We start from the raw sequence: 24,592 nt of genomic DNA, 5'->3' as shown, positions 1-24,592 counted from the left end.
ATCACCTCCTGTATTAGACACAGCTCAGAAAGGAGGGGCATGCTGGGAGAAATGCAAAGACTAGGGATGAGAGGAAGAGAGTTGAATAATATAATAGGGTAGGGATCTGGTAATATGGGAATATTACTAGATCCTTTAAGTACAAGAGCCACTCCAGATAACAGATGGACAGGTTGGAAGGCACCGACAGAGCCTGCACTCTGAAAAGTAAGAACATTTGAACTAATCAGATGGAGCAATGGAGATGGACGTTAAACTTCTTGCGAGCAACGACACTGATGGGGAAAGTTTAGTAGTTGGGAACATATACACTGACTGAAACCGGAAGATGGCAGTAATGCAACAAAAAGGATGCAAGCTGCCGTTAAACACCACAGAAGAAGAATGCCGTTATTTGTTATGATGTCGATAAGTAGCCTTCGTTGAGGAAGAGTGATCATCATCATCATCTTTTTGAACTAGGCAAGTCACCGACATAATATTTCCGGTTTCTACGACTGACTTGGCTAATCACGAGCTAACGTTAACGTAACGCTAATGTTCAACGCCTCTTGTAAACAGTCTACATCTGAACTCCCCCTCTGGCTCTTCAGATAACGTTAACCGGAAGAGTGAGGATTAGTGAAACATCAACACACGGCCCGTGAGTCAAGTTAAACTCCTGGCTTTAGTTTAACTGTTGTTATAGCATGTGGGTTGTTGTTATGCTACATGATAGATTTGTTAGCTTGTGTTCGCTAACTATAACGTCAGCCAGAGGGCCAAGTTGTCATCTGGCTAAGCTAATATTATGTGGTATAACATTTAGCTACCCTTATTGGTGTGAAGTGAGCTAGCTAACCTTCCTACAGCGGGCTAATATTCATATCGTTGCTATTAAGAGCTACATGGATAGCCTGACAGCGGTTGTCATATGGCCCAAAGTGTTGCTTTTTGCAAAATTTGTACTTGTTTTGCTGTTAAGAAACGTTAGCTACGTACTTTACGTTAATGGCGCGCGCCTCCATGTTACTTACACAGATTCCCTCATCAGTTACATCACTGAAATAATAGTTTAAGATGAATGAATGAGTTACTGGGTTGGGTTCACAAACGTTAGAGTTGCTGCTCAAAAAGAAAACCAATGCAGACTTCCTGGTCCTGGGTGTGTTATTATATATCCACGCATTTTTCTTTCTTCTTTTTCTTGTCGTTGATAAGATAAGGAGAGGAAAGTGTCTTAAACACCAGGGCGATAGTCAGGATCACCCTAGACACGTGACATCTAGTAGATGATCCTCTATTACTGGCTGCCATCTCTGGTAGATACATGGGACAAACAAGTGGCTCATGGGCATGGTAGGGGGACTGCTGTCAATCGTGGGAAACATATTTTTTGTTGTGTATTACCTGTGTCTCCTCACACACATTAGGTATGAAATCAGCTTCTGATGCCCGAACGTGTTTTAGAATAAAATGATGGACTTTGACTTTTCTACTGGAGTTTGGGGTTATAATACTGACTTCCATATAGTAGTATGTTTCAGGGGGGGGATAACAAGGGCTCAATAGAATATGGCCTATATGTAGATTTGCACATGTATAAAACTCATATTTTTTTAAATAGAGTAGGTTGAAACATACTGAAATAGTCCTCAAATGAGGCCTTATCAGAAATTAGGCAGAACAAGAACACAGTTTCCCTTAGGAAAGAACATTTGTTTTCTAAAACATTTAAATAATTTCAAGCTGTACCAATCATTATTTTTTATATTTGTAACAATGGTTCAAATGACTGTGTGTAAAGGTGTCACTCGTAGTAACAACCCCACCTAAATGATCACCGGACTCAGCGGTACTGAGATGTTTTGCCTTTTTTAGCTAATTGTCTTGGATTCCCAGACCTCAAACTTCACTCTCATCAAGTTTGTTTCCAGACGTACAGTAGCAGGCAGCTAAAAACACTGTACACTACCAAACAGCTGACAGTCAAAGTTAGCCACTAGCTGGTGAACATGAGTTCAAGCTATATTGCTCCATCTGATTAGTTCAAATGTTCTTACTTTTCAGAGTGCAGGCTCTGTCAGTGCCTTCCAACCTGTCCATCTGTTATCTGGAGTGGCTCTTGTTGTAGTGGAGGGACAGGAGGGAAACCCAGCAGGCAGAGAGACGGTAGGACAGGCACAACTCAGGATGCCTCTGTTCTTCAGAAAGAGGAAACCCAGCAAGGACTCCCAGAAGAGACTGGAATATCAGCTGTGCAGGGTGAGACGAGTGTGTTTATATTAATATGTCCATCCATCCATCTGTCTTGTTTCTGCCGCTTATCTTTGGCGGGGTCGCAGTGGCAGCAAGCTAAGCAAGGTCGTCCAAATGTCCTTCTCCCCAGCAATGTCTACCAGTTCCTCCTGGGGGACCCCGGGGCGTTCCTAAACCAGATGAGATATGTAATCTCTCTATCCCACTCTGGGTATACCTCTGGATCTCCTACCAGTGGTACGTGCCCTAAAAACCTCCAAAGAAAGGTGCCCAGGATCCTGATCAGATGCCCGAACCACATCAATTGGTTCGTTTTGAAGCAAAGGAGCAGGGGCTCTACTCAGAGTTCCCCTTGGATGTCTGAACTTCCCACCCTACCACTAAGGGTGAGCCCAGCCACCCTACGGAGGAAACAAATTTTGGCTGCTTGTATCCACAATGTCATTCTGTCAACCACTACCCAAAGCTCATAGTCATAGCCGAGGCTTGAGACATAAATCAAAAGCTTTGTCTTCTGGCTCCGCTCACTCGTCACCACAGTTCTGGCAGAGAACCATGGCCTCAGACTTGGAGGGGATTACTTTCACCCACACCTGGCACCTTGCCACTGAGGAGCTTCTTAACTACCTCAGAGACCACAGCTAGAGTGTTATGTGGTAGTGTAGTTAGTGGACCCAAACCCACGCACACAGCAGGTTTACTCCAGCCAAGACTTTATTTAACTGTGCAGGAGGAGTCACAGAAAGAACAAACAAAAAACAAAGACTAACTGTCCAGCAAATTAAAGTCACTCCTATAATCTCCACCGGAGTCGGGAGGGAAGCTCAACCGAGGCCGGGACAGGTAGCCTCCGGAGTCGGGAGGGAAACTCGACCGCACTCAAGACTGAAGGAACAGAAAACAAACGGGTAACGATCTTCACTGAAATGGGTGTTCAGACTTACGTGACCAGACTGGTAACCGGACGGACTGACGACGGCCCAGTGAAACACCGAGGTATTTAAGTCAGCCAGCGGCGATCACTGGAATGAGCCACAGCTGAGCCTAAGGAGAGAGGCGTGAAGTGGGCGGAGCACGGGGGTGGAAACTGTAGGCTGACACAAAAACAAAACATAAGCACATGGCCCACAATAACAAAACAGACAGGGGGAAAACAGAGGAGCACAAACTAGGAGCAGACAGGGATCCTAACATAGAGATATTGATGAGGCTTCTTCCAAGTAGGCTTGGGCGATAAGACGAGATTATCGTTCAACACCATATCATGCATCTTAGAATCAAGACATTTCCACATCTCTAATTAGGACTGTACCAGAATGTTTGCATTCAAATTGGATTTGGCTGTTTAATATGAAGATTCAACTATTCATTCCTTTTGTTTTGGCAATGTGTCTAGCAATCAGAAAGGTCATTAGCATAAGTCTCCGTGAGGATTTTTAACCACGTTAACATAGTCAAATGCAACTCGTCACAGTTTCATAATGAACAGAACATAAGGTGGGGTCTGCATCTGTGTTAAACATCACACATTCAAACTTATTACGCTTTTTGTCGAGCTTCACAATGATATGGACCATGGACCGCTGTCCATGGTCCATGGACAGCGGTCCATGGACCATGGACAGCGCTCTTTGTTGTAGGGGAGGCTTATGTCAAGGCGGTGCTGTCCAGAGCACTGAGACAAAGGGAGCGGTGGAGATCGACTGCTTTTGGTGGTTGTAAGTAGAACTTCTTGCCTTATTAGAAGGGAACAGGGAAGTAAAAAGCATGGTCAACCAGAGAGAGAGACTTACAAACAGATTTTTCTTCGTGCCTCCCCCTGCTGTCTTTTGACAGGCAAAAATAATTGTGCTCTCTCTCAGTAGGCTGTGTTTGGGTTCACAGTGTATAGACCACTGGATCACGCACGCACTGCTCCTGACTCTAGGGGGGCACCGAGGCTCCGTGGGCATACCCCTCGCCACTACCTAGCAGATTCCCAGGGCCGTGGACTTAATGCTTGCTGCGCCTCTCTCCCTGTGGGCTGTGACGGGGCCCCCTGCTCCCAGTGCCTTTGTCAACCAGATGGACCATCCTCGTTGACGGCAAACCACCCAAACCCGTAAAGAAAAACGGACCCCGTCTCGTTAACCATGCTTTGTGGGTGTGACATTTTTGCCGTGTCATCACCATTCATCTCCATACAACCAATGTCTTTATGATAAATTGATTTACTTCATAGACGCCTCGACTTGAAGAGTCGACTGAGGGGTCACCTCCAGATGATCTGAGTCATGACCTTAAAGGGGCAGCCCTACCTGTAGTTACAATGTGCTCACAGCTTGATGTAACATGATGTTACTGGGACAACCTGCAGCAATTTTTGTGTGATTATGAGTTATTCATCAAAAATTCAGCGCCCCAATGTGGAAGTATTGTCTTTGTTAAGATAACATTATGTGCCTTTGCTGTCTGAAAGAACGAATGTCTATTCTAAACAAACCCAATAACTGTTGTTCCTCGTTCCTCAGTCTAAGGAGGCCGGTGCTGATGACATCCTGGACATCTCAGCTTGTGAACTCTCAGAGGTGAGGATGTTACTGTCAACAGTGTGAGGCAAGCTTCACTGATGACTATTGGTGACAAAAAGTCTATTGATAGAACAACAAATGTTCAAATGTTTGAAAGCCAGGTTTAGTAACTTAAAGGCAATATTAAGTTATCTTCAAGGAATAGTTCAACAGTTTGGGGTTTTTATTCATATCCTTTTTTAAATTTTCCCCTTTATTCCTGTTATTTCTGAGAGCAAGATGGGAGGATTGACAGTCATCAGTCATTTTGTTACCTACACCTGTGATTGTCCTACTGTGACATATCAAAACGTCTTTTGTAAAAAAGGCCTATTACCAAATAACAGGCGCCCCAGTTTCAGTTATGCCCCCCACTCCTCTCTCACTCTTAATATTTGTTTGTAAAATTCTGTATTGAGTAGTATTAAGTCTGTATTATTAGTGTGTGGTTTGCACTGCAGATGGAGACATCACTGGTTTGTTCTGTCACAGGTTCCCTCGAGTGCCTTTTCCATTTGCAAGGTGCTACAAAAGAAGGTAAGCATGGAGACCTAGTATATTTTTATTCTATTGATGTGTCAAATACTGTATTACCAATACGTATACAATACCACTGTGTCAGTATTTGTACGTGTCCCTGGCTGAACAGTCAGCAGTCAGACCTCTGATGCTCTTCTTCAGGTCCTCATCCTCCATAACAATGAGCTGAAGTCATTTCTGCCCAAAGGATGTGACATCAGCACTCTTGCCACTTTAAAGGTAATGTAAACCAGACACAAGCATGATGGGAAATTGAAGTGACTATTAAACTCATATTACAGCGTGATATGATTTTAAAAAACTTTGTGGAGATGGCTAGTTGGTCAAAGTGGCGGTTCTGAAGCAGCGTGAGGTTGGCTTTTCTGTCACTGCATAAGCAGAGAATATAAAGACACAGGGCATCCCATCTGACAATGACTCATTTATGATGGTTTCCCAAAAGACCAGAATTTCCGCTAGAAGCCTAAACGCTTCATCACAAAAAAGAATAACTGAATCTGTCCGCTTCTAAAGGTTTTGGATCTGCATGAGAACAAGCTCACTTCACTCCCAGAAGACATTGGGAAGCTGGCATCACTGCAGGTAAAGCCATTCTGAACTACATGGGAAATAAGTGTCAATGAATGCTACTCATCATCCGTGCGTGTCCATTCTGTGTCCTGTCAGATTCTGAATGTGGAGAAGAACCACCTAAAGGCCCTGCCGGAATCCATCGGGGATTTGCGTCTTCTGCAGACACTCAGTTTGAAGAGTATGCTGCCTCCTGCTTCCTCCCAAGAATTAGAGAAGATGTACAGGTCAAATAACATAGCTTATGTTTTCCTACATCACTGTTTATCTGTATAGGTAACTGTCTCAGTGAGCTGCCGTCCTCGGTCGGTTTTTTGAGCAGCCTGCGCACCCTGGACCTGAGTGACAACAACATCGTCCAGCTCCCCAAAGCTCTGGTCTACATCCGCACCCTAGAGGTGTGTGTCTCGGTATTCAAACTATCGGGAATGCAGGAAGGATCCAAACTTTTAAACAAACCCTGTGTGTGTTCTATGACAGAGCTTTACCCTTGACGCTGCTATGATGTCCTACCCGCCTGCGTCTGTGTGTACAGAGGGCACAGAGAGCATCCAGCGCTTCCTATGCACTGGTGAGGGTTTACTTCATGCTACTCTCACACACACACACACACACACACACACACACACACACACACACACTCATCACTACCATGCAGTTATGTATGTCTTGTAGTTTCAATAGTGTTTAATTGACGGTGGAGTTTGTGTAGCACAAACACTACAGCTACATTAAACCGGCTTCTCTCGGGTTTAAGACTTCACTGAAACGTGTAACTACAGAGGGGCATGTAACCATTCAGTGATAGTAAGAGGATGAAAATCCAAAGAATTCATGGTATTCACATGATCGATATATAAGACTGTACAGGAGACTAGTTAGATATCTTGGTTGATGTGGTTTTCAGAGCTGGGAGAGGAGTACTGCCCTCCATCCCAGTATCTCCTGCCGGTGCTGGAGAACGAGTGTGGCAAACAGAACTCTGACTGTGTGGATGGTCTGGAGGAGGCTTGGCAGGTACAGCAGGTGACACACGAACACACGTCCCTACACAAGAGTAGAAAGTCACTTTTATGACTGTAGTGCTGTTCACTTAGAACTTGTTAATTGTTTCTGTTGATGACACTGAAAGTCTCATTCAATCTTTCCTCACTTTCTGTTGCAGAACAAATTCAGTGACTACGAGAAGAGAAAGGTATGGAACTCCAGTGACTAGGGGCTCTTGGCTGCACACATTTCCTTTGAATTGTGAAAGTGAGAAACCCACAGATAATTATCACCAACTCTGGAGTACCCCTCCGCTCCACTGAGGTGTTTTAAGCATTTCTTCAGCTCATTGTTTTGGTTTTAAGGTTTGGAACTTCACCGTTCTCATCAGCGTCGTTTGCAGCAGCAGCACTTTCTGCTCAGCAGCAAACAGCAGACAGACTCATTCAGAGACTAGCTGTTGAACACAGTGGGCCATTTAGCAGCTAAAGAGACGGATCGTTTTCTGTACTGAATCACAGAAGACATTCAGCTATTACTGCAGTGCTCACTGAGTCTTGTTGCAAGGATGCTGCATTTCAGACCAGACCCAGTCCGTGATGCCAAAGCGGGTATTTTGCCTTAAACAGCCGACTGACATGCAGTGGTAAAGTCCCATGAAGATGGCTTTTTATGTCCGATTACTAAAAGTGTCTGTCAGTCCCTTACAGCATAATCTTGTTTAGCTCATTCATGCCTTTAAATATATTTCACAGCTTCCCTTAAAAAGACGTTGTTGTCCATACCATAGTTCATATGAAAACTGTGCAGGTTAACAAGTAAGGACAGATTTCTTTAGCTTGTTATTGGTTGATTTTCATTTGTATTTTTCAATGGCAAACAATGCAAGTGTCATTGCTAGTTTCAGACCAACCCAGCTGTCGTAGTGTAAGAAGCAAATGTACTTGCGGCCATCTGTGTTGGTCTTAAAATGAGGTATCGTCAGGAGCATTGTTGGCACACTGCTATCTCGAGGCAGCAGAGAGTGAGTGCACCATTGCCCAATAGAACCCTGCTCTAAAGTCAATGGTGCCGTATTTTCCTGCTATGTAAACACGTGCACACTCTGCTTGTTACACACACAGCAGCACTCTTCCACAGTTAAATAGGGTATCGGTGCATTAGCTCATATGCTGTCAAATGGAGTTGTTAATGGGACAGAAGATGGGAAGACTGGGGAGGCAGAGGGTGCACATGGCTTTTAAAGGGAATGGGAGATGACACTCTGATTGGTTTCAAACATGTTTTGCTCAGAGCACACTTATGATTAATTAAGAGACTAAATACAACACCTTTGCCTCTTGCGCCTCACTTTGCACCCAGATTATGCACAGTTTAACTTGCATAAGTAGAGCTGGGCACGCCCTAAATGCACTTGCGCTATAGATGGTTTGAATAGGGCCCTCTGACTTATCCCTCTGTCCATCAGGAGCAGAAGCAGCAGGCAAAGCTGGCCTTCGAGTGCCACCTTGAGGAGAAGAAAAAAGAGCACACCCAGCTCACACTCATGAACACCTCCCGCAAGGAAAACATCCTCCACTCAGTCCGACAGGTACTACGATAGTATCGAGATACGTCTCACGTGCTCACTCGCAGCAGTGTTGGATAGATATGCATTTTATCAATTCTTTGATGGAGCTTTGTCTTTGTATGTCACTACGTCCATGTATTGTTATGCTAAATAATCTTCCAAGCTCACTGTTGTTGTTTTGAAACTCAACTGTCAACTACAATGTCTTTCAACATAGGAACAGTGAGCTGTGGGGACATTGTGGCATTGCTTCATTATAGAGTTCATTGTACAGTACAGCGCCAGCACTCCAGCCATAAATGCATAACAGACTTTGAATTATGTTTTTCAATGTAAACTACATCAGAGATCATTTTTCCTCCACTTCATAAATGCACATGATTCTTTCTGGTGATGGAGTTACAACATGTGAGCTAAACCTTTGTGGTGTCAGTGAACAGCTGATTTTGTTGCGAGCACACAAGAGGTTATTATGTCATATCTGACCTGCTTTCAGTTTATTTCTCCCCACAGAAGTTATTTATCAATATATAATGCAGCACTATCAGCTCTTTGTCCACCATACAAGACAAGCATACGGGTAGGAAAATAAATATTTCAACTGTCACCTTTAACTTGTTGACCAATTTAACAGTCTGTCAGCCATCAACTATTCATGAAAGGAAAGGAAATCCCGCTATAGTATGCTCCTTATCTCGGGAATATGTACCAACATGAATGGTTTCCTGGCCAGTCATCAGCCACAGAACATATTCCAATGATGTAATCCATCAAATCACACAGGATGTTCTCTTACTAAGGATTGGATTCAGAGAGTCAATGCAAAGATAGCGGACAGAAGTAAAACATGTGATCAACTCCAGCTGATGGGGCAGTCAGAAACCTTTCACTTCTCTCTTTAAAGAAAATTAAAGATGCTCATCTAGGATTTATTTATTAATTACTATGAGTTCCATATTTATATAGGCTATTTATTTAGGTTGTATTACTTAGATGATCAGTTTAACCAGTTAGTCCAGTCTGTAATACAGTCGGGGATTGTTCATTGAGATTGATTGCTTTTGTTTGTGGGGGAGTGGTATCAGCTCGGCTGGCGTCTTTTTCCTGCTCCACACTTTCGTTATTATATTTAAAAAAATCAACCAGCAGTCAACTTCTAATGTTTCTATACTGCATGTATTGTATACTGGGATTCTACTTCCTGTTTAGGTTTGCTATATTATTTACACTTGAATTGTAATTCCTATTCATTTTGAATATTTTCTTAACAAGTTGTTGGTGTACAATTTATTATTTAATACTATATAACATTTCAGGAAGTGTATTTCAATGTATTTAGTTGTTCTATGTTGTTTAACAGTCAGTAAAACAATTTGTAAGTGTCCTAGTAACGCATACAGCTCATTGATTGATTGATCAGTACTCTGTATCAGCTGATGCAGCTTTTATTACTTTAGTAACGTTTTTATTCCTTTTGTGTATTTTTATCTTGTACATTGTTTGTTATCGTTGTTGTTGTTCGCTGCTGCTGAGGGCTACCAAACGGAATTTCGTTGTATCACTACAATGACAATAAATACCTCTTTATCTTTACCAAAGACGCAAAAAGTCGGATCAGTGCATCCCCAATCTATTAATTTCTATAGTATTCATAATATGTGCATAATATTCAAAAATGTTTTGAATACTATTTTGAAAAGTGATTTATTTTATTATTATATAAAAAATATTTTTTCATGACACAGCGGTTCACCCCTGTGCTTCAGGTCCCACCAACTCTCTGAAGAAGCCAATAACTAGGGAGTTTCTTTCTTTCGTGTCTGTTTTGTGAGCTATTTCTAAGTTGTTTTTGCTGATTTCACCTGCGTTCGTTTGTATAATCTATCCGACGTGTAGGAGCAGGAGCGTCTGGAGCTGGGGGTCAGCCAGCAGCAGAGAGCCCAGGAGGCAGAGAGGCTGCTGGTGCTGGAGAAAGTCAGACAAGCTGAAGACGGCATCAGCAGTCGCATCAGCAACATGCTGATGGACAAAAACAGGTAGGACCTGAAGGAAGTGGCTATGTAATGTAGTAATGTTTGTTTTGTTGTGAAGAGGTGGTGAGTGGATCTGTGTCACATGATAGATGCTATATGCGTCTCTGCTAACTGCAGTGTATTCATTTTCATCTCTCCAGGCAGAAAAAAAGTGCAGAGTTTCTTCAAGCCATGGAGGAAGATCGGTGAGTGGACAGACCAGTGATCCATGATCTATCACAGCAACAACACATGAGGCACTCCAACACATAGCAATACAGTTGTCTATACTGGGTGCAGGCTTGGTAGTGAATATTCTACTTTTTGTAGAATTAGATTCCAGTGGTGGTTGTAGGATTGTTAAAGTGTAGCTCTACTTAAAGTGTGATTCTAACATTTTCATAGCTCCAGAGCATTGTCAAAATCTTTTCAAAAAATACAGATGTAATGATTTCTAAAATGCACAATAAAAAAACATTGCCTCAAATTAAGTTGAGTTCCACTGACACAATCCTGACTGAAACAAAACCAAAAGACAAAAATGTGACTTTAAACCAGCTGCGGTCCATCAGGACCAAAGCCCGGGCCACCCACTGACTCAGAATACATCCCAGGACAATGTCTTACTGTTACACACCGTAGCACGTCTTTTCTCTTTTAATATACACTTGACACTTTAATAATATACTTGTATATTTGTTTGTTTGTTCACCCTATTTTATTCAACTTTTTTTTTTAATTTTCTATTTTTAAATGATGTCATACTATTGCACTGTGTTTTACTGTTACGCACCAAATCACCTAGCCAAATTCCTTGTATGTGTAACATACTTGGAAATAAACCGTTTCTGACTCTGATTCTGGAACCGGAGGGGGGCGGGGGGCTACGTTGTCAGTGCAGAGCAGCAGCCATAAGCTAACCAGTGGGGCATGCTCACATGCACTCACATGCACTAAAAGGCAAGCGGTCGGCTATGTGAACAAAGAGAGGAGAAGCAAAAGTCAGCATAGTGTTACTATTTCCTTTAGGATTCGTATGGAGCATCTGACTGCCATCACACAGGAAGAAGCCAACTCACTGAGGAGGAAGGAGGTGGCTGGTAAGCAGCTTGGCTGATGTACTTTACCTACACAGTGTTCTGAATATAGAGTCATGGCTGTAGTGCTTCTGTTTACATTAATAATGCACAAATGTAAATAGTTCCCAGTATTTCCATTCATTTACATATGTATAATCAAATATATGGATCAATCAATTAGCTGCTAACTTAAGGGAACAGCTGTGTAGGATTTAATTGTCGAATAGGATAAAATGATGAAGTGAGTTTGTCCCATCTCTTCCCGCACTATGTTTTCAGTGGCCATGCAGAAGATGCTGTCAGACGGCTGTGCTATGAACCTCCTCCAGGAGGCCAGTGACTTCCGCAGACAGAGCCTGGTGTCTGAAGCCTACAGAAGGTTAGACATGCACACACACACACACTCACACACCAGATCTGAGTAGTTGGATGCTGTGAGAAACATGTTCTAAACTCAGTGTGTTGTCTCTCTCCCATGTCTTATAACAGTATGGAGAATATGGACAGGAAGTTTGATAAGATGCTGTCCCTCCAAGTTTTAGACAAATCTAAAGCCATCGCCCACATCTTACAGGAGGTATGTTGAGCCTGGGTATGTCTTCTTTAGTTGTCACCAGTGCTGTGAGAGCTTGGTGGAGAAACCTACCTCAGTGTGAACTTTTTGAGCAACCACATGACCTGTCATTCCCTCTGATTGCTCTCTGCAGGAGGAGATGCAGAAGGCAGCGTTCCAGGCCCTGCAGCTGCAGAAAGACGCTGTACACGGCTACATCCGCAACCAGGTCTGTGTGGGCGGGTGGAGATGGGTGGGGTGGGGGTCAAACCTTTCTCTGGTCTCAGTTTTTTTTTTTATGATACTGATGTGATGGGGCTCACCATCACATGAAAAGCTGTACAGCAGAGATAGACTCGGACATTCTAAGGCCAATTAAACAAATTCAATAAGCTCCCACAGTTTACAAAACACCCTGGTTCAATTCAATTCAATTCAATTTATTTTTGTATAGCCCAAAATCACAAATTACAAATTTGCCTCAGACGGCTTTACAATATGTACACATTTGACATCCTCTTGTCCCGGAACCCTCACATCGGGACAGGAAAAACTCCCCCAAAAAAACCCTTAACAGGGAGAAAAGAGGGAGAGACCTGAGGGAGAGCAACAGAGGAGGATCCTCTATCAGGATGGACAGAAGTGCAATAGATGTCATGTGTAGAACAGGATAACTGAATTACAACACATTCAATGTATGACAGCTTCTTTTCAAAATCATACTTCATATATACTTCAGGACTTTCCATAATTAAAATGACCTAGAGGGACTGCTCTAAAGTTCCTAAAGTGATTTCTCTGAATTCTTGAGAGATTATGAATTGGGGTCCCCTGACATATCAGATATAAGAAATAACTAAAATAATATCATACAGCATCTCCAGAACCTTACTCGTCTCTTCTCTTTAAGGAATGAATTATGCGTTTGGTCATTGCTGTGCCAATGCTTTCTGTTCTGTTGCTGAATGCTGCTAAGTCAGCGGAACCACTTCTGACCCGGGAGCTGGTAGAAGCTCCTCTGTTGTTTTGTGACAGACTGTTCAGCTGACGGAGCCGTCAGCTGCCACACATGACAGACGCTCTGTGGTGCACTAGCATGTTAGACTGAACTCTGACACCTTTCATCTCTCTAGCTGATGTGTTCACATCACAGATGGTGAACAAAGGCTTTATAACGACTTTTTCGCTGAATTATTTACGTATTAGAAAATGCATGAACCACAGGCACATGGCACTTTAAAGTACCACAGTTATTAGAACTTGTGGATGAACTGTTTAGAGGTATTTTAGTCAATGAATCCAACTGAAACTGTATAAGTGAGGGAGAATGCATTAGGATTTTGAAAAGTCCCCATTCTTTGTTAAATGACGTCCTTGAGAGAAGAGTGATTTAGGGAGTGCTGTCACAATTAATTGTCAAAACAAACAGCAAGGATACATGTAATATAAATATTGATCTTTATGCCAGAAATATATTTGATTGTCAATTTACTTAGAATGGTATGATCAGACACTGGGATTGAATGGCCACTGACCTTCTGTGAACTCTTCCAGTTTATAAGGTGAGGTTATTTGGAGAACAGCGGTCCACTTGTTTTCTTTGACGTGTGGTCACTATTCTTATATTACCAGTTGATTAAATGATTACATGTAATGTGAAAGGTGTGACTCATAGTGATGTACCAACAGAGAACTATCACGCGACTCAGCTGTACGGATTACCGGCCCACAACTTAACTGTTGCCTTGGTTGAGTCTCACTGCTCTCATCTTTTAGATTATATTTCCCTCAGGAGTTGGTGGAGACCAAAAACGGAGCTGAAAGGAGAGTGAATATTGAACTTCTATTCATCAGGTGGACACAAACACAACCTAGATTGAATGCTAATGTTGCTCTGTGTCTACTGGTTGCATAAATACACAACTGCTAACACAGCCAGGTCAACTTAAAAAGTGATGTATATCAATGTTGTGTTTACAGCTTGTTTTACTGCTCTCAAGTTGCCAAAAAAATGTGTTAATGTAGGTTCAGGGAAATCCAAACTTGGTTTGAAGATGTAAGTGGTCACACGCACATCTTTTCACTTTTCTCTCTGGCTGTTAGATGAGAGAGAATGACGCTGGTAAAGATGAAAAGAAAGACATTGGCATTGGCATTTTTTTCCTGTTCTGTTCTTTTTCCTTTCTCTTATGTCACCTGCAGCCCACCTGCAGCCCACCCATAGCCTCCTCATATTTACTCATTCTGGCCAAGTCATTTTTTTAAAAGCAGTGTCTATTTACACCCGGGTGAGAATAGTCACGCGGCAGATATTCGACTATTCACACCTTGCCAAGTTGAATATGCTACTTCATTTAGCAATAGTTAGCTAGCTGAAAGGCTTTAGATTTAGTAGTAGTAGTAACAGTGATAGTAGTAGTAGTATAAAGAGCAACAAAGTATGTGTAGGTAGTGAATTAATGTGTCAAACTCAGGACTTTCACCTAAGTTGGAGTCCAGTGAGAAGCCTATTGTTACACTTGGTTGATTTATTGTATTATTATTATTATTATCATGTTCAGTTTTCATAGGCAGTGTGGTTCGGTTTAAGACAAATATACACAGCCTACAGATACACATACAGTATCTAATGCGGGCCCAGCTCAGATGCAAATAGTATTGTTGGCTTCTGACACCAGAATGCTAATAGCATCTGCCTTTTTCAAAACGTTCTAATTAGCAGTCAGGTAGCCATGTAATATTACCCACAGACAAGCGTACAGCAGCATGTCCCTTCTCCTGCTAGCTTCATGTTTGCTTCTCCACTGTCTCCAGATCAAGCTCATAGAGGGTGAATTAATGCAGCTGACTAGATTGGAGATTAAAAGACGCAATCTGGATGCTGAGAACCTGCAGGTGGGTGTCACCGCCTTCTGGCATCGCCTTTTGCATTTATTAGATTTTCTTTCTGCTATATCATTTATTTTGGCTAGTTTCATGTCATTGCTCCATGTCAACAATTTATCATTACACACATTAAGATAAAAAAACAGATGCAAAACGATTTTAAATACGTGACTTTGATTGAGTGATAATAATATATCAATCATATCAGAGGCAGGCTTGTGATTTATTTTTAGTCTTTCAACAGTATTTATTGATAAGTGTATTGTCATGTCATTATGTGTGTGTACGCGTACAGGAGGTTCTGGTGGAGCAGCGAACGGCTCTCAGTGATTTGTTGCAGCAGCTGCTGAAGCAGAGAGACCAGAGAGAGCAGGAGCTGCGGCAGGTTCTGGTGAGGAAACGGCTGCTCAGTGGGCCTTTCACTTCTCTTTTAGAGTCCAGCAGTGGCTCATGATTTCTGTTACAAGTTTACAGAGGCCGCTCACATTTACTTTCTGATAATCATTTACACACATGTTGTCTTCCTCATTCCGGGGTCAAGAGGTTAAAAGAGACCATCAATCACTTTGTGTTTTCCAGGCGGAGATGGAGCGGAAGTCTGAGTCCAACCAGCAGAACTACTGGATGATCCAGTACCAGAGACTGTTGGATGCCAAGCCCCTGTCACTGCGCATGCAGGTACAGTACGGTGCAAGCTGGACACACAGAAACATCTGAGAACCAAACTGTCCTGTTGTTAAACGGTAAACTCATTGCAGGAAGCGGGCGTGGAGAAAGAGTTGGTCAACCTGATATGCAAACTGTCGGCTCAGCACTACCTGCCCATCCTGGCTCATCATCGAGTGACAACTGAGGCCCTTCGCCACATGACGACCTCTGACCTCAAGAAGGTCTGTCTGCAACATCATTGCTAGCACATTACTATCAGTTGGCCCTATGATGTGTTAAAGCAGCTTTGAGTGGTCGGAAGACTAGAAAAGTTTCAACATCAGCTGTCAACACAGTGTCACCAGTCTACAGTGTTGGCTTGAGCTGCTGCACCAGCATCGGTACAGAGTCCTATTGGCTCAAAGTCCCTCCACTATGATCAGAAATAGCACAAAACAGATGCATGTGAAGTGGTTCAAGTCTGAGGTGATGGTTCTCCCCCTCTGGGTTGGGAGTGAGTCATTGCCCCAGGGATGAGGATAAGATGTCGTACATGAAAGGGAACGAAATTCACGAACCGGTGCAGGTACTAGTAATGCTAATCAACCAGATAAAACACAATACAAATATGACAGTTACAACTCTCACCTATGGTCATGAGCTTTGGATAGTGGCTGAAAGAATGAGATCGTAGATACAAGTGGCAAAACGGATTTCCTCCGTAGGGAGGCTGGGCTCAGCCTGAGAGATAGGGTGAGGAGCTCAGACATCCGGAGGAGCAGCTGCTCCTTCAGGTTAAAGGGGCCAGCTTAGGTGGTTCGGGGATCTGATCAGAATGCCTCCTGGGTGACTCCCTTTAGAGTTTTCCCTGGCATGTCCTAGTGTTAAGACGCCCCTGGGTAGACCCAGAACATGCTGGAAGGATAATATATCTTGTCTGGCCTGGGAACGCCTCGGGAACCCCCAGCTGGAAAATGTTTCTGGGGAGAGGGACGTGTGGAATACTCCCCTTAGCCTGCTGCCACCGTGACCCAGCTCCACAAAAACGGAAGAAAATAGATGGATGGATCATGAAACTAGCCTGATAATTCAACTGAATTGCTTTTCTTATTTTACGAACAACAATGAGACTTCCTATAGAGAGGAAATCAACAACCTTCAGAGTGGAGCTCAGAGAACAACCTGCTGCTCAACGTCAGTAAAACCAAGGAGCTGATTGTTGATTTGAGAAAAAAGGAGGTGAAGACGCACATCCCTGTCTACATCAATGGAGCTGAGGTGGAGCAAGTTAACAGCTTTAAGTTCCTGAGAATCAGCATCACAAACAAGCTGACATGGTCCTCACACATCTCCATCCTGGTGAAGAAAGCTCATAAACAGCTGTATTTCTGAAGGAAACTTAAGAAGGCTAAATTCCTGTGCCAAGTTCTTGTTAACTTTTACAGAGGAGCAATAGAAAGCATCCTGACTGGAAACATTACAAACTAACATGGGATGTTCATGGTCCAGGACAGGAGGGCTCTACAGCAGGTGATAGAAACCACCAGGAACATCACTGGTCTACTGAGCATCAGTGATATTGGTGAGAAGAGGAGCCTGAGAAGAGCTCAAAGGATATTAAAAGACTAAACCCACCCAGACACAACCTGTTCACCTGCTGCTATCTGGAGAGAGATACAGAAGTATCAGCTGATGAACCACCAGACTTCAGAACAGCTTCTTTCCTCTGGCTGTGAGACTCCTTAACTCATCCTCCAACCTCCATATAGAATATAGGTTCTGAGTTTATCTTGAGTAAAATGGGACTACAATCTGCATTTTGTTGTTCAACCCTATTGTACAATGATAATCAAGGAACCTGATAATATATCAGTGCTGTGTTTACAGCTTGTTGTGCTGCCAACAAGTGGCCAAACAAATGCATGCAGGTTTAACTACGTAGTTCATGTGAAGAATAGTCAGCATTTTTCATTTCTCTCTTTTCAGATTGGCATTAATGAAATAGGAATCCAAACTGCTCTTCTGAACTGGGCTCTTCAACGCTACCCTGAAGGTACATTACACACATCCTACATGTTTATGTATTCGACAATTATAGTGAAAAGAATGTGTGTTTTTAAAGCAAGAAAAATCACAAGCACAAAAAGTCAATACTATGTATATTATTAAGGTCCGAGTGAACGCTTGTACTGGACTATATTAAGTATAGAGGGGTTTCAAATGTTTTACTATGACCTCAATGCTAAAACATAATAACCGAATTAACACATTTATGACAATGTAGGCATCATAAAAGTAACTTTATGAAAGTGCAAACGATCACATAGCTGGTCTCGCTGCAGAACCGTCTGAACTAATCATAGTGATGCACGGCAACAACAGCACAACAAAAGAACTCTGGTAGTTCTGTGGATGGAGCAACACACGGCAGCTCTAATCTGCAGCTAGAGCCAGATGATGTGGGGGGGTTATGACAAGTTAGTTAGTAGAATGATAGAAATTATGGAAAATAGTTTAGTGCAGCTGTTCATATGATTGCATCCATCCACTGCTTTGTTGGTCATATTTCTTCTGTAGCTCACGTCGTAGATAGATACATCCCGTCTTAAAATATGACACAGCAGCGTTTGCTTCATAATGCAAGAGTAACACATGAACCACTGAATTAGTTGTTTTCTTTAATTGCTGTGATGTACTGAATGAATGAACTCCAGTAATCCAATGTCTGCCTCATAAACAGGCAGAATACTGAGTTAACGAAGCAGTCTGATGTGTGCTTATTATGTACTGTTACATTTGATTTAATCATGATACATGGTGCACGGCTGTGTGTAACGCCACTGCACTCGAGCACAGCACTTTTCATATCAAAGGCTACAGACTTATCATCATATGCGTCCTGATGCCTTCAGATGTCTGCAGACTGTGATTCAGTATGAAGCAGCTGTGGACAACAGACACTGAAAGAATCCAGTCTCATCTTTCTGTTATGTCTGTGATCAGAGTAGTGAGTCTGCTCTTGTTGAAATGATCAGATTGTCAGCAGATTGACGTTGTGCCACAAACAGACTCAGTTTTGAGACTGATAAACTCTGATATAGCTGTGCCTCGCTAATATTAGCTGATAATATTGGTTCCTGATATATTTATTTCCTTTTCTTTATTTTCAACATTTAATAATGGTTTCAGTATTTGTAGTTGTACGGCAAAATAAATGCCGAATTTCAAGGTCATTTACTTTTTTGATTACTTATTTATATAATATAAAAGAGTGAACAATGAAAGAAGGGATATTTCACATTCTCTCCGGTTACAGAAGTTACAGAACTGAAATCAAAGAAGAAAAGTTTTGTTAAACTTTCAACAACAAAAAAAGTGATTGAAAATTGAATTCACCTCTTAAGCACAACGCCCCCGAATTCGGGGGCTATCGGGCTCAGCCCCCCTGAAAAAATTGTTCGGAAAATGGACTTTGGATTTGTACATTTTTTTTACCGGATTAAACAGCAAAGTATGGGCAACACTATCATAGTAGTCACTTCTTACACACTCCAAACACAACTATAGACTACTAATATAAGCATCTAGAAAATGTGGCATATAAGGACGAATTTGTGGCCAAAAATCGCCCTCATATTTAACTGCACATCGATTTTGGACCACAAAGCTAACGGCTACCGAGCTAAAATTAGGACAATAACATTGAAATTTATCCGGTTCAAAGCTAGAATCATTGTTGGCAACTGCATCCTGTCTTCTTGTGAACTGTTTCCTGTGGAAGGGGGGTCAATCCACCATGGGCGAGCGGTCAGACTTCCGGCGAACGGAAATTTACGCTCGGGGAGACTTCTTGCAACTTTACTCGCTGAAAATCAACACCCGCTTCGACACCCGCCTTCCTGAGACTCATTGACTGAAATCGACCGATGATAGGCTGAGCTACAGCCCCATACACACACATCAACTGAGAAAATCCTATAGATGACAGCCAGAAACATGCTCTGAGAGGACCCTTGCTGTCAAAATGATTTCTAACGGCTGTATTTGGATGTATTGAATAATATGAGTGATAAAAAAGTGAAATATATAGTTATATAGTATATAAAAGTACAATGTAAGAGCTGCAACAGCTGGTTCGAAAATGACGACCTCGCGTGACCTCTGAACTACTGATCGGTTGTGCTATGATTTGGGAAAGTTTTTAGGCAGCCAGCTGCATTATTTCAAAAACATAATATCAATAAAAGTGCTTTTTTTTCAGGTGAACCTGAATATTTTCAATTTCAGCTGTGTAATATCATATCATGCACTATATTAACCAGCAACATATACACAATATTTACCCATCTGAACAATCTCAAAGTGTTATCTGATTATAGCATCAAAAATTATTAAAATAGACCTTGTAGTTACAGAACTGTGGTCTCCTTAGTATGGGTATGCCATTTTCGAGCAGAGGGCTACAAATAGGGCCCGAGCTTAAGAGGATTTATTGCAAAAACTTCTTTTCTACCTCTTTAAAGATGGGGAGGGTGTAGGATGTGTTTGCGGTTCTCTCACTGTCTCCTCCTCCACCAGGAGCCTGTAAGGCTGTCCAGCAGGACGAGGAGGCTGAGGTCGCCCCCACGGCTCCGTCCCCTAGCCCCCCTCAGTCGCCTCCCAGCACCTCCACCTTCCAGATCCCCAGCCCACCACTCACCCCAGGGACCCCCGTCACCCCCTCAGCCCCCAGCCCTGTGGAGGGACCAGGGAGCTCAGAGTGCGTGGTCTGCATGGAGACTGGGGTAAGACAAGTTGCAACTAACGCACTCGCTGTGTCTGCAACCACGCTCTACTTACTTCCTATATAGAGCGAGTGAATGAATCCACTATATAGTGACCTCAGAAATGTAACAATCACACTACTTAATCCAGTCCTCACGCTTCTGCTTTTGTGTTTTGGACTTTAAAAGGCTAAGAAAGGTACCACCCTCAAATCTCTTTAAAATGCAGAGGATTGCCCCTCAGTGACTGTAGAAAAGCCTTAAAGATGTTTGTAGTAATGAAGTTCAAATATGAAACACGACTGATGGTGTCTGGTCTCTCCCTGTCTCCAGTCTCAGGTCATCTTCCTGCCCTGTGCTCATGTATGCTGTTGTCAGGTCTGCAGCGGCGCTCTGCAGAACTGCCCTCTGTGTCGTAGCAACATATCCCAGCACGTACGCCTCTACCACAGCTAGGACCCACTGCACTGTGCTACTCCTTCACGCCGCACCGCTCTTTATTTATGCATGATCGTGGTGCGGCTGCGAGTAGGCTTTTGGCAGGTTTTCGAAGAACTGAGTCACTTTCTTGTATTAACCAAACAGTACTTTGTGATGTATCTGCTGAAACAAATCTGAATAGAGTTACTTCTACTAGTAGTGTGTTTTTGGTTTTCAGTGGTGTCCAAGCCTGTTTTATTTTGTTGTTCTTTTAAATTCAATATTTTATTTTTTATTTTTAGCATTACGTGTTAAGAGCCAAGCGGACTACACCACTCACTGGTTGAAGACTGTATGTTCTTTGCCTTATAGTAGTTTCTAAATTGACGTGTGCCTTTTTCTGGGAATCTCTTTTTTAAAGAATTTGTCTATGTTGTCAACCAAACTAATACCTGTCCAACTATCATCTTAACTAAACATAATGTGTTGATTATTATCATCGCTGATGCAACATCTTGTTGCCCTTCAATGTCTTGTTCTGCCCTCCCATCCTTCTCATCCAGGCCCCTCTGATCTTCTGTTAAAATGGGGAATTATATATCAATGCATATCAAGACAATTGGAAGGGAAACTGACTTCTGCCCAGGTCCAAAATGAGCTGCTGTAAACACCCCAGTTCCTCCTGCTCTCTGTCTTATATTACTGTAATTCTATCACTGCAGGTTTGCTGTGTGATAATCTGGAACACAAAGAAATGTCTAAATTTGCACCATGTAAGAACAATGAGTCACATTTAGTTTGAGTCCTACTCGTATTCACTTGTGTAATATTTTCTGTGGCTCTAGAAGGAGCTTTTTAAAGTTCCATGCTAAGGGTTAAAAGTCAGCATTTCTCAGCCCTTCTTTTCTTAAAGTCGTTCTCACTATTTCCACAGCTTTATGAAAGTGAATGGGAATGAAGGAGCAATGCTAAATTTGTGGACTACCCCTTTAAAATCAATTTGGACAAAGGATCAGTTAATAAAATAGGACCCACCTAATAGGACCTATGCTTCAGCGGAGCATATATTACTATTTCTCCAAACAAAGTTACAGTTAATCAAATGACCACCACCCATCTGCCAGACAGTCCAGCTGGGCCTTTAGGGGACTCTTATGGCTCTGGGGTCCCTGGGGGACTCTTATGGCTCTGGGGTCCCTGGGCAGAAGGTAATCCAGACTTGGACCTCACTTTAGTTTCTGTCTCACTTGTCTCCGACTTATCTTCTGGTCCCTTTCTTATTTGAAATGCTATATGTGGTGCATATGTATGAACTAACAACACCTCACCGGTTTGTTGCCATCACTAATGATATTACACTCTTTCAAGTGCTCTTAACTTTGACATCCCAGCATGTATCAGGAAATATCTTACTGTATATGACTGTTAACTGTAGTGTGTTAGAGATTTCATGTCAACAGACTGATGGAAAATATATATATATATATCTGCTGTACTCACCTTGTGGTCGATGTAAAAGCTTTGTGTTGCTGAAGTGATGCACTATTCTCACACAGACAGCAACCTCTGGACATGTAGTGAAATACAGTGTAGAAACTGTGATGCTGTTGAGTGTGAAGGTGTGAGCTGGTGTGCATGCAGAGTCACAAGTGGCTTTTAAGTATGGATTTATTGAACTAAACATGAAACCAACATATTAAACAAATTAGTTTTGAAGTTCTGTGCCCATAAAAGAGGCCATCTAAACAACTGAACTCGTGCTATGCTAACTTATAGCATAAACTGATCAAACTAACTGAAAACAAAGGGGAACATATATAATGGGTTATCAAGCCCTTTTAGAAACAAAGACGAGCACTACCAGCTAAACTACAAATACAACAAGTGTTGCTATATTCCAATTGGCCACTTCCTGTATTGAAAGGATTTGCTTTCGGGAGTGCATCTTCTGCTCCAGCAGCAGCAACGGAACCCTCGGCACTGGTAACTCATGAGAAAACAAAAGATTAGAATGACTTAAAGCAAAGTTTGACCGTACATAAATTAAAGTAATTATCGCAAAGATTTTCATTTAGATGCTTGTTAACTCACCATCCATCACAGAATTGGTGATTGAACCTTTGGCTCACTGATGAAAGCTCTTTGCCACATTACTGAAAGTCACAAGCGGCGTTCTCTGGGAAGTTCGATCTAAACACATTGTAACACTTGTAATTACTGCTTAAGAAAACAACGGAGATCTTTGAGGTTGTAACTTAACTATTTTTATTTGCATTACTAGTAGAAACTAAGGTAGTCCCTATACCAAATAAACAATGAATATGATATATGAAACACAAGCTATGTGTTGTTTATTTTTTGAATGTGTTTGTGCATAAGGGCTTCTTCCCAGCACCCACTTAATTGTCAAGGGTTCCTTTTACACTGTCCATTAGCGGACCTCCCTGGGGAATAGCTGATGTAGGCAACCTGATGCCGGAACTCTGGGGGTCCATGCAGAAGCACAGCTCAGAGGAATTAGTGTGCAAGATAAAATTGTCATTCAAATCTGGACAGTGGAGAAATTGGGTTCTTACTCAGGATGTCTCCTGGACCTGCTGGGGTTGGGGCATCGCAGGCTGGTCATGTCAGTCTGTGGAGCAGCCATGACTGAACAGTTTGGTGTGAACCGATAGTAGAAGCCAGCCATCCAAAGAAAGGATCTGAGCTGCTTCACAAATTGTGGGAGAGAACATGATTCTTATGAACTTCTGGTTCAATATCCCCACCTTCAATGGTGAACACAAGGTACTCAGCTTTAGTTCTAGCAAAGACACATTTGGCTGGATTGATCATCAGGCCTGCTGAGTGAAGGCGCTCCAGGACGCTTTCTTCAGGTGTCCCAAGTGCTCCTCTCAGGTGTACTGTAAACATCAATATCAAGCTGGAAGCTGAGGGTTGGAGAATGCTCGTCTGCTTACAGCAATATGACAGCTTTGTGCTGGGTTTAGCAAATCAAAGAGGACGGGCAGATCCTGACCCAAAAACCACTGAGACAGGAAATTATCAGACGAGCCAATATCTAACAGACAAGTCTGTCCTTGCACTTCAATTTAAAGTCAGCAGTAGGATAAGGCTTCTCATCACCATGCATACAGCAAATGACAACGGTCTCACAAGTGCAGATAACATTAGCTGGTACATATTGTCAGTGCACAAAGGTCTGAGTACTGCCAGTATCAGGGCCAATAGGTTTTCCCATTCATCTTTACAGTGGTCAATTTCATACAGTGGCTTAGTGTGACCTTCCTGTGCAACACGATAAGACAGCAAGACCTTAAGGAACACCACAGAAAAAACCTTGCTGTGATTTGGTATCAAAAACTTTTGACATTTGTAGATTTCTGAAAGAATTGCATTTTCAGCGATTGGATGGCACTTACTTCTGTTGTGGAAACTGCTCAGAAACACCCTTGTTGTCAAGATACATCCTCTGAATACCTTCGTTCTCCAGCCTGTGGTTATAAAGTTTCATGAGACTATGTTTATCATAGAGGTTGAAACATGTCATTTTATACAGTGAAGTTTTAAAAAAATGATCTCACTACAATGAAATGGTTTATCACATACTCATTGGATCCACGAGTCTTCGCTTTCTAGTCATACCCAGTGTTTGCAATTCAAGACTGTTTCGGGACCCCACTATGCAGAAATATTAAAATACACCATTTCTAGAATATTAGAAAATAACACATTTATACGGCATGCAAATAGATGCATGGGATTCTCATAAAGTGA

At 42.3% G+C, this 24,592-nt stretch overlaps 1 protein-coding gene across 9 annotated transcripts; it reads left to right on the top strand.

The window, feature by feature from the left end:
• Positions 1–34: 34 nt before the first annotated feature.
• On the top strand, positions 35–23,154 carry lrsam1 (leucine rich repeat and sterile alpha motif containing 1). Of its 9 annotated transcripts, none has more exons than XM_076079944.1 (25): positions 44–462; positions 2,050–2,244; positions 4,749–4,805; positions 5,280–5,324; positions 5,469–5,546; positions 5,841–5,909; positions 5,994–6,078; positions 6,174–6,295; positions 6,378–6,468; positions 6,805–6,923; positions 7,063–7,092; positions 8,359–8,475; positions 10,351–10,490; positions 10,628–10,672; positions 11,496–11,566; positions 11,825–11,924; positions 12,035–12,122; positions 12,253–12,327; positions 14,913–14,993; positions 15,280–15,375; positions 15,564–15,662; positions 15,743–15,874; positions 17,619–17,685; positions 20,211–20,416; positions 20,729–23,154. In XM_076079944.1, the coding sequence occupies exons 2-25, from the start codon at positions 2,173–2,175 to the stop codon at positions 20,849–20,851; spliced, it is 2,208 nt and encodes a 735-aa protein (XP_075936059.1). In that variant the 5' UTR covers positions 44–462; positions 2,050–2,172; the 3' UTR covers positions 20,852–23,154. The 9 variants fall into 9 exon arrangements, with proteins under 9 accessions (XP_075936063.1, XP_075936059.1, XP_075936062.1 ...); XM_076079947.1 differs by having other exon boundaries at positions 45–462; positions 6,805–6,914; XM_076079942.1 differs by having other exon boundaries at positions 46–462; positions 8,353–8,475.
• Positions 23,155–24,592: the final 1,438 nt, after the last annotated feature.

The sequence above is a fragment of the Anarhichas minor genome, unplaced genomic scaffold, assembly GCF_050575085.1.
Source record: "Anarhichas minor isolate MPS153535 unplaced genomic scaffold, ASM5057508v1 ptg000073l, whole genome shotgun sequence".
Lineage (NCBI taxonomy): Eukaryota > Metazoa > Chordata > Actinopteri > Perciformes > Anarhichadidae > Anarhichas > Anarhichas minor.
The sequence above is the reverse complement of the archived record's forward strand: the minus strand, read 5'-3'. Positions and strand labels throughout refer to the sequence as shown.

Bases quoted from the DNA above. Each gene is read 5' to 3' on its own strand.
- lrsam1 (XM_076079942.1), top strand. From the start codon at position 2,173: ATGCCTCTGTTCTTCAGAAAGAGGAAACCCAGCAAGGACTCCCAGAAG. The intron at 8,476-10,350 runs GTACTACGATAG...TCCGACGTGTAG, and splicing joins TCCTCCACTCAGTCCGACAG to GAGCAGGAGCGTCTGGAGCT. The intron at 12,123-12,252 runs GTATGTTGAGCC...TGCTCTCTGCAG, and splicing joins TCGCCCACATCTTACAGGAG to GAGGAGATGCAGAAGGCAGC.